This window comes from Carassius gibelio, chromosome B3 (assembly GCF_023724105.1).
Source record: "Carassius gibelio isolate Cgi1373 ecotype wild population from Czech Republic chromosome B3, carGib1.2-hapl.c, whole genome shotgun sequence".
Classification (NCBI taxonomy): Eukaryota; Metazoa; Chordata; class Actinopteri; order Cypriniformes; family Cyprinidae; genus Carassius; species Carassius gibelio.
The window spans coordinates 27,076,025-27,086,825 of NC_068398.1; the positions used below are offsets into that span (position 1 = coordinate 27,076,025).

The following is a 10,801-nucleotide window of genomic DNA, read 5'->3' on the forward strand; positions in this document are numbered from 1 at the left end:
GAAAGTCTCCTCACGTGACGACCCGTGGGGAGGAGACCAATACTTTCCACCGCTTACTTCTGCCGTATAAATACACTCCGCACTGTTATAGAGCATGTGAAGTGGTGTGATTCAGGATCAGCTCACTCAGGAGGAGTATCCCGCTCTCACAAAACCTCTCATCCGCAAACAAGGTAGTTTTATTAGCCACAGCTTTTATAATATAAACATCAGCTATTGTCAACAGAGAACAACGTTATAGCCTACTGTTCAGTTTAAAAGATTAATCCATTTAAAATATTCAAGGCAGCCGAAGTTGTATTTTATCAGTGTAACGATGTTCGTGCCGTGCGTTAGCCTAACTGTAAATGTGTGTTTCATCGCTATTGATCCTGCTTGTCACATGTAGGCAATGAGTTATGAAAGGGGGGAAACAAGCATGTTTTGCAGTATTTTATTACTTAAAATGTGTAACATCTTATTATTCTTTTTATTTATTTTTTCTTTAGAATAAACCCCAACTCTAACACTGTAGTGTTTATTTCATGAGAAAGGTTTTGGTTAAATCTTGGGGTGACTCAGTCGCCTGTTGCCCGGTTATGAGGAAAGAAAGTGTGTCAGTGGGAGTGTCACGAGTCGATGATTGCAGTTTATGATCTTGAGTGTTGTGCTCAAGATAACAGAACATTCGAGAAGTTGCGCGTGTCCACCCTACAATTGTTCATCTAGGATATGTTTGACATTTTGACAGCTGGGTCACAGCTGGAACGCTGTATTGACCAATCAGAAGCCAGCGACTCAACAATGCGTTTAATACGTAGTATAATTATATTGTACACTAGTAAACAATGCTACTATTCAATAGCCTTTATAACTAAAATATGGTTTTCCATTTACAATAAAACATTTTAAGTGTTTTATATATATATATATATATATATATATATATATATATATATATATATATATATATATATATTTATTTTTTTTATTTATTTTTTTTTCTTTTTATAAAAGCATTATAGGCTAAGCTACATTACCTGAGAATGTGTGAAACTTACATTCTTATATCATTTTTCAATTCTGTTTCAGGATTTTGTGAACTAAAAAAAAAAACTTGAAGTTTTTCTTCATGGAGAAAGTTTTGAAATTCTAAAGCTGGATACACAGACACAAACACGCTCATATTCAATTTGAGACTGACTTGGCTCATTCTTTGCTCTTGGCACTGGTTTGGGCCATGCCGGACCTGAAGAAGTACCTCACAGAGGGCCTGATCCAAGTAGCTATTCTTCTCAGTCTGGCTGGGAAGCGTGTGGACGTGGATCCCTACCTGCCCCCTTTTAGCGAAATCATTCTGGGCCCAAATTCAGCTCTAACTCGGACTCAATTCCACAATCTTGGAAACATCCTGGATGGATATAACCTGCACCCAAAAAGTGCAGATCTGGATGGGTTCTTCACAGCTCGCAGGCTTCTGAATTGGGTTCGCTCCCTAGACCGCCTGCAGGTGCCGGCGGCGGAGCTGGAAGCCTGGTTGGTCCACAGGGAGCCGGACAATGGGGTCTCCATTCCAGCTGAAGTGGGTCTCCTTGAGGAAGGTGGAGGACTTGCAGATGTGGAGGAACCCTCAGAGCTGAGCATGAGGTTGGGAAGTGGAGGGGAGCTGGGATATGACATAGATGAGGATCAAACCCTTAGAGATTTGGGGCACATGCCTAGAAGCCTTGACCATCCAGAAGACGATGAACCCATTAAAGAGGTAAGCTGTGAAGTCAGTGAAAATGTTCAAAAATGTTCGTCTTTTTCTGTCAATTACCTGTTTTCTGGTTTGTTACATAAAAGTTCAAGTAAATAGTCGAGGAAGGAAAGTTGGTGCTATCACCCTCCATGCAAGGATATTTGACTGTCACATTTAGTTTTTCTTTTTAAAGCTTCTAAAAAGCTATAACAAGAATAAAATAAAACATAATTGTTTGGAGAATATATATAATTATATACACTGCCTCTCCAATGTTTGGGGTCAGTAAGACTTATTTGAAAGAAATTTAAGAATTTTATTGAGCAAGGCACATTAAATTGATCAAAAGTGACAGTGAAGTACATTTATTTTCAAATAAATGCTGTTCTTTTGAGCTTTCTATCATCAAAAAATCTTGAAAAATATGTCTCATGACTAATTCAGCTTTGCCATCATAGAAATGACTTGCATTTGAAAATATAATCAAATAGACAACTTTTTTTAATTGTAAAAATATTTCATAATAGCTGTTTTTAGTATTCTGAGTGGCAGTGTAAAAATATTTGTACATTTATTTGTGCACCACAATTCTTATCTCCAATAGCAATGCAAAATTACCTGGAAATAAGTTAATGCACATACAAAATTACTTTAAAGAAGACTATACACTATACATCACGATATGCATTCATTCAAATATTGTTAAAACATAAGTAACTTAACAATATCAAATAAAACTCATTTCACTAATAGTAATTCTGTAAACACACACCCAGACAGAACTGTCTGTATACCAGACATGTCTGGTCTGGATATGCAAATGGTTTGTTATTTAGTAGGGCAAACACATGTGTCCCTGTCTTTGTCCTGAGGCACAGCTGAGTGTTAAGCAACTTCAAGCATCTGCTCCTTCAGCTTGGCTGGAGTTCCTCTCCGTGCGTTACTTAAAGCTGTGGTAGGGAACTTTTGACGCTCTAGCGGTTAATAAACAGAACTGCTTGCGTCTTGCGGAAGAACATCGTAGCCGGAACTACTTCTCTCTGTTTATGTCTATGAAGAATCACAAAGGTACTGGGTTACTCCGCCGCGGTGCCCCCGAAGCAATCTAAAACAGTCAGAATACAAACACTTATTATAGCTGCACCCTAGTGATTCATGACAAGCTAAAAACACGGTTTGGAAAATGGATTCATGGTGTACTCACTTATTATATACATTTTTCTACATTTTGAACACAAACAAAGTTACGGACCGCAGCTCTGATTGGTTGTTTCTTTCCGGGGACGATGTATTTCTGCAAATGGCAATAGGACCACTGGGAGGAGCCAGAGGAGCTTGATTTTTTCACAGATTATCTTTCTCATATTCTACTGTCAGGACATAATGACAGGTTTAACAAATATGTAAAAAATAGATTTTTACAAAAGTTACCTACTGCAGCTTTAACCGTTGCATGTTGTTTTTTGTTCTACTGACCATGAGAGGTTCTTGAGACCCAGATTATTCTGGGTCATGGGGGTAACACATGATGGCTGGCCTGTATACTAGCATGTTATATACGTTTCTATATTGTATACACAACTGGAGCTAATGATTTTCAGACTCAAGAATAAGTAGAAACACTCCAAAATAAAATCAAAAGCATATAAAACACTTTAGTGACAAAGTGAATATTTCACCCAAAATTGAAAATCTGCTAAAAAATGTACTCACCCTCAGGCCATCCATGCTGAGGATGATTTTGTTTCTTCATCAGAAATGATTTGGGGAAATTGAGCATTGCATCACTTGCTCACCAGTGGATCCTCTGCAGTGAATGGGTGCCGTCAGAATGAGAGTCCAAACAACTGATACAAAACATCACAATAATTCACACCACTCCAATCCTTCAGTTAACATCATGTGAAATGAAAAGCTGTGAGTTATAAGAAACAAATACATTATTACGGTAGGCGTTTTAACTGTAAACCACTGCTTCTGGCTGAGTAAACTAGGAGTAAACTACTCATTTTTCGTGAGTTAAACTGCAAACACTGTCCAGCAGACTATTTAGTGTGACTGTGAGCATCTGCCTGGCTGTGCGCACACATTGTTGACATTTGTGAGAAGCATCAAGCCACTTTCTTTTGCTTTCTGCAGACATGCATCAACTCAATGAGATAGCTAGGGAAATTTCAAATGAATGCTTTTTACTTTCTCTTCCTCCAGCTGGCTTTGTAACAGAATAAGATAGCAGTTAGTGAGTCTGAATTCCCCTTGAGTAAGGACCCTGTACTTAGAAACAGTTGCCATGCGTTTGTCAAGTCCTCACATGTGCAGACCAGATCAGATTTGACAGGTTTCCATGCACATGATCCACAGGGCTATTTCTGAACCAAGAGCCAGTCAGTTTGTTAGTGTGATGTGTAGAAAAGCCTGCAAATTCGGCCCTATGGCACATTTGACCAGTACTGACGGGCAGCATGGTGTTGCTGGATCAGACTGTTGACTATTTTTTCTTTAGGGATTATTAGAAGCATTCAGTTAGGAGAAAAGGGATCCTTCCTCACACACTTGAACATCTCTAAAATGATTAGTTAACAGAAGTTAAATTCAGTTTAGCTGAGGGTTGGAACACACAATTTTGTGATAGGATTCTTTTGATTATTTAATTGATGAAATTGATATTCATTTTGGGATTTTCTAAAGATTACCCATCAATGTTCTTAAATGATACATGTTTTAAAACATTCATTTAAATTGTTGTGAGATGACGGCAAATTAGAGCTATAGCGAACAACTAGCTTCACTTATCACTTATTGTAAAAAAACGATTCAGCAATGTCTCTATGACATACGATCAAACTGGTGGATAAATCAACATTTTTTTTTTATTGTGTATATTTGGTCTTTTCAACATCGTTAAGATGTTATTAGACTTTCTTGAGTCAGTCATTGAACTATTTGTTAAGTCAATTTGCTTTAACACTTTGATTCATTATGAGCGAGTCACTGAATCATTCATTCAACCAATTTTTTTCAAACACATTGATTAATTCAGGAAAGTACGGACCCCCGCACATGACATGCAAGAAAAAATAAATAAATTGTGCGCACAATTTACTAATTCATTCCCTCAATGTACTAAAACGTGCACATGATTACTATTGCATTCCCTTGATTTGCTAAATCGTGTGCACGATTTATAAATCGACTGAACGAAATAGTCAATCGAGGGAACGTTTTAGTATGCACGTTTTAGTACATTGAGGGAACGAATTAGTAAACTGTGCACCCGATTTAGCCTAATATTTTTTCCTGCATGTCATGTCATAAGAGAAAAAGGCTTTATGAAGTAGTCATTGTATCATTTATTTAACTTCCTCATTCAAATTAATAAATATTTGTATCGAAAGGAATCAGGTTTTATCAATTACTGAAATAAACTTTTTTTCTTCAGAATTGCAATTTCTAATTTCTCAACAAAAAAAAATCATAATTTTTAGTTTTGAAAAAAACACATATGGATCACCGTAGTTCAAACGAGGGCATCTTTACTTGACCAGGCAGGCTTGTTGTGACCCCAACTTGAAGTTTGACCGCTGTTAGAAATGCCTGAGCATGTGCTGGCTTGGCGTCCAGCACCAGCATGGCTTGTTTTGTAATCGGAGAATTTGCTTGTGCAATGCCTGTTTACCGGCTACTGATCAAGTTTCTAGGCCCATCCCCTCAAAACCAACTCAACGGACAGTACATGAACAACTTCCACTGCCTACCTTAAGCTTAAACATAAACAGGCACAGTGACCTTGTCAAAACCTTTCTAGGACTGAGCATATGTAGGTGTGGATGTTGATGTGTACTGAATAGGTTACATGATTAAGTGACACCCTAACCTTAACTATAAGGCAGGGGGATTGGGTTTGTTATTCCCCTAATACCAAAAAACATATTAGTCAACTGCAATGCTTGTCACAAGAACCACAGGGGTCTCTGGAAGCTAAGGGGACTTCCAGTAACAACGGCACAGACACCCAAGAGACCAATCGCTTTCATTAATCCTCCTCCAGAACAAGGAAAGGTTAGCTCTATTTATAGCCAAGAACTGTCTGTTGGCTGCAAATGTATGGATACCATATATAAAAGTTATTCATCAATTATCTTGATGTTACTACTGTAGGTAGTACAGATTATTATAAATATTTGAAAAAAAAAAAAAAAAAAAAATATATATATATATATATATATATATATATATATATATATATATATATATACATAAAAAGCACTTGAATGCAACAAACTCGTAATTAAAATTCATATGGGAGGTTTCCAAAATCACATGAGGGCATCAATAGACCATCCTGACTTATCCGAGACCACCCCTTCCTATCCATTAGAGAACATACTTCCTGAAATGATACTTTTGCATTTGCAGGACGAAGATGGTTTGTCTTTCTTCTGGGAGCAGGAACCTCAGCAAAATGTCTACCAGGATCAGCTGGAAAATGCTAGAACTCAATCTCTCAGCTTGTTTAATGAGGAAGAAGAGGAAGATGATGAATTTATGGTGGATAGCTGGAGAAATTCAAATCCATTTCACAACCAGATTTTTGGAGAAGATCTACAGGTATGACAGTGAACATGTTCACAAGGCACTAAACATAGTCTTTTTTTGTTTACATTTATTTAGTACTTGTCATCTCCATCAAATTATTTTTGACTTGGAGAGAAGTACATTGAGCTGAACTACTGAAATACTGTGAATAGGACTCAAAATACACTCAAAATTGAGTGAACATATTGTGTGGAAATTAGATTTGGCAGTGAATTTATTGACCTCGTTACTGCTGACCTTTATGATGTCTTTCCACATTCCAAAGCAGTGCACCATTGCCGTCATAGTTTGACCTTGACAGATAACAGAGTGATATGAGTTGTAGAAAACAATTTCCTCATGCTCACTCGCTCCTCTTTCAGTTGTCAGGTGTAAGGGACGATGCTTCTCTTTCCATTGATGAGTGCTTACCTCGCATCGATGCCAACTTCCCCTCAGAAGGAGTTCCAGAGGTAAAAACTTAATCGAGGCTGCTACATTTCATATTTTTACAACAATTTCTAAAGCGGGAATTGTTTTAGAGCTGGATAGAGATAAAAAAGAAAATTCAGGTCTTCCAAAATCTTCATTTTCTCAGTTGACGGGTCCTGATGTACAGAATGTAGGAGAACATGCACTTTTGGAGTTTCAGAGGCCACTAATGTCTCCCTTGTTGCATGAACAGGAATCAACAACTTTAGAGCAACAATGGCAAGATGTTTTGGCCATCATGGAATCCCAGGTATGAAATGACAAACATCTTCCTGTAAAGTCCCAAAGTTCACATCACCTCATAACTCGTGTACATCTCATGCACCTCTCCCTGATACGGACCGTCTCAGAACGAATTGTTCCTGGTACATGGTTCCTCTTTAGAAGTTGTTTTTCAGCCTAAAGCAGTTACGTGCACAGGTTACACAAAGAACTCAGTGTCCCTATGGACTATATAAACTACCTTGATCATTGTATGTTTAAAATATACTTAAATGAGAATAATGCAATCAAATAACAAAATTAAACATTTCCATAACTACTGTCTCTCGTGTAATGACCAAATCATTATTTAAACCACTGAAAAGACCTCATCAAAACCACTGGTGAACAACACGTCATGTGAAGTTATATTTACCTCAGAAAAGTCATCATAAATAAACAGTTACGTTTATGCAATATATGAATATATTAGCCAGCTATGATTTAAATAATTATTCTTCACAATGGTTTGGAGTAAAACATATAATAAACTAATCATTAAAGATACATACTTTTTTACTGACTACTCTAGAATAGAATACTCTGGTTTCTAGAATATATGGAGCAGGTGACAAGTTTTATTGACTAGGCAGTCTGAAAACATTTTTACTTCTCTTATCTTTACAGGACATGGATACAGCCGAAACAATAGGCGATTCTCCATACAGTAACAGTGATTCAGACGGAAATATTGGATCAATGGAAAACTTTATTCATCAGGCTGTTAGCCTTCACCAAGCCATGCTGCCAAGAACCACTGAAGCACAAAACAGCATCACCATGGAAGAAACATGTATTAACAACAACTCTATGCCCAACATAAATTTAGACACTCCTAATGCAGAAGCTTTTGAAGACTCTGATATCATAGACCTCCTTCTGACTACTGGGGCTAGCCCGCCAATCCCTATAGATCCTTTTTTTGAGGAAGCCATGCTTGATGAGATTGAACGAATGGATTTGGCTCTGCAAGAACTTAGCCAGGAACAGTCTGAAGAGCTAAACCCAGTGGATTCTGACTCTGGTTTATCACTGGACTACAGTCAAAGCCCTGCCTCTCCTAGTGGATCTGAATCTTCCAGTTCCTCCTCATCTTCTTCATGCTCTTCATCACTGTTCAGCCCAACCTCTAGTTTGATGGCCGAGGAAGGCGCTGAGGGCTACACCCATATCAAGGAAGAGGACGGAGCTGTGGGCGGGTACATGCCAGAACAAACCAAAATGTGTCAATCAAGCTTTTTGGAAGCCAGCCAGTTCCATCGCCTTCCTTGGCTCGAGCACATCGGACACGATCATACCTACAACCAACCTCAAACCCAGAGGAAACCTCCACAAGATCTTTCCGACGAGTTGCCAAAAAACAAAATGCTGGATCATCTTTCCAGCCGCAACGAGAAACGCACACGTTTGATGAATATCCCGTTCTCCAATGAACGCATCGTAAACTTACCCGTCGATGAATTCAATCGCTTGCTAGCCAAATACCATCTCAATGAGGCTCAGCTTACGCTCATCAGAGACATCCGCCGCAGGGGTAAAAACAAAATGGCTGCTCAGAACTGTCGTCGGAGGAAGCTAGATGTCCTGCTGGGATTGGAGTGCAGTGTGGATAGCCTGCGACGCCTCCGGGCTAAACTGCTCAGGGAAAAGTCTGAGATCTTGCGCTCCATCAGGGAGATGAAGCAGCATCTTAATAGCTTGTATCAAGGGGTTCACGAGAGACTAAGAGAGGAACAGGTACTGCTGTACTCTGACAACAACTTTACTCTGCAGCAAGACAGCAGCAGTCCTGTAACATCACAGCGCAGATCAGATTCACACTCCAGACGCAAACTTAACAAGAGACAAAAACACAAGAAGTGAGATGGAGGACTCATGCAATTAATAGGCTCAGGAAAAAAGCTCTCTGCTGTGAAGTTCACCAGCTGGTTTTCCACAGGTCAATGGGAGTTTGAACCAAGTAGGGTATTGTTACCCAAGTGATCATCATTGATAATGTACTGTATTATGTAGGCACATAGTAACACAAAGTTTTGATGTTAAAGGACCCCATCAAGTGTTTCCATGATCTTTTATGCTAGAGGCCTGTATGTACTCTAAAAACCTACTGTAGTGGATAGCAAAACTGAAGTTTGTGTGCAAGATGATGCTCGCCGCTGTTGTCCATTTCACATTGTACAGAGGTTTCACTGAGAAAGTGAACAATTCTCATTCAAGAAGCTTCACTCTGATATATAACCATAGGAAAGAACGGTTGATTACAACTTCTGTTTCATGTCCAGTTTATAAACCAAATTTGGCTACAAGAATATAAGGAGTGTCTGAAATTGTTTCCAAAATCAGAAAACCAAAATAAGCATATGTTAGAGCAGAAAATGGTCAATTATGCTTGGAATCCAAGCACTGAAACAAAGTTTTAATACATTTTAATTACTACTAAAGGCCAAAGTATACCACTTACAGTAGCTGTTTCCATCCACCTATTTTTATGCGTACAAAAAAACAACTTTTGAACACAACTGAGTAGAACAAACGTTTTATGCGATAAGAAAAAATTTGCATAAATTACAATGTAAACACATTTACGGAATAAATTTCAGCATGCACATCAAAAGTCGTCATGTGACTTTGCACGATGGGACAGGATAACTTGACTAACCAGTGGATTGATCTCATTCTGAAATGCCAGAGCAAAGTCTATCATCAAAGGATTTCTCTAAAATTGTATTACACAACTGCATTCCCAAACAGCAGCATCTCCCTCCAAAAGAAAAGACCGCATTTGTTTAATCTGCTTACTCTGAGGCGCAACTTAATATACGAAAAATATATTTAGTGGCTTTGCCTACTTTTCTTAGTGATAAGCTATTTAGTGTCAGATTATCAGGAAGTGACGATTTTGTTCTCTTTGACTTGTTGGATGGAAACTATGCTTTATTCGCAAATGTTTTATGCAATATTCCAGTTTTGCACATTAAGTTTAATTGGAATCTTTGGATTGAAACAGCTAGTGTGCGTGATGCAAAGTCTCTTCACCAAAATATAATGTGCGTACTATACATGCAGGTCGCACATGCACATTGACTTAGTTTTGCACTAATCAGTTTTTCCACAAAGTGGCAGCACTGGCCTGGACCATTGTTTCACAGTAGAAAATGAAACTGAAGAAATGGAACAACAAAATAGCAGAGACTGCAACAACAGACGGCCACATTTACAAACACTTGAGTGAGTGTCATACGAGAGCTACAAAAAAAAAAAAGGACAAAGACATTTTATCGGTCTTAAGGAGAAAAACACAGGTTCGACTGTACGCATAGATGTACGCTAGCATATGTGCACGTATACGAAGTATACTTTAATGGTATAAGTGTTGGTTTGCCATTTTATTACAGGAACCACCTTCATGTCATCTGAAGTTAATTTTGGAGAAACAGTCACTTAAAAAGACTAAAGTATTTTTGACCCACAACTTTTTTAATGAGTTTTGTCTTTGAGTACGTGTGGTTTTATTGGAATTTGCATTAATTTATTGTAATTCATTGATTAAATGTTTTTTTTTTTTTTTTTTTTTTTTTTAAATATCAGGTCTGAATTTGATTTCATTGTTTAAAAAGCCTTGTAAATAATCTAAACCTTTTTATATTCAGCTGTACCTTTTGTTAAACATTTTGCAGTGAATACGTTTTTGGTGATGAGCTGAGATTGTTCTTGTTTCAATTAAAATATTTATTGTATGTAATTTTCAGTTTA

General features: G+C 37.8%; 1 protein-coding gene across 3 annotated transcripts; it reads left to right on the forward strand.

Moving 5' to 3' along the window:
• Positions 1-5: 5 nt before the first annotated feature.
• nfe2l1a (nfe2 like bZIP transcription factor 1a) lies at positions 6-10,790 on the forward strand. 3 transcript variants are annotated; one of them, XM_052550128.1, is made up of 6 exons: positions 6-173; positions 1,072-1,741; positions 6,137-6,328; positions 6,679-6,768; positions 6,894-7,037; positions 7,676-10,790. In XM_052550128.1, the coding sequence occupies exons 2-6, from the start codon at positions 1,220-1,222 to the stop codon at positions 8,909-8,911; spliced, it is 2,184 nt and encodes a 727-aa protein (XP_052406088.1). In that variant the 5' UTR covers positions 6-173; positions 1,072-1,219; the 3' UTR covers positions 8,912-10,790. The 3 variants fall into 3 exon arrangements, with proteins under 3 accessions (XP_052406088.1, XP_052406090.1, XP_052406089.1); XM_052550130.1 differs by having other exon boundaries at positions 6,981-7,037; XM_052550129.1 differs by having other exon boundaries at positions 1,103-1,741.
• Positions 10,791-10,801: the final 11 nt, after the last annotated feature.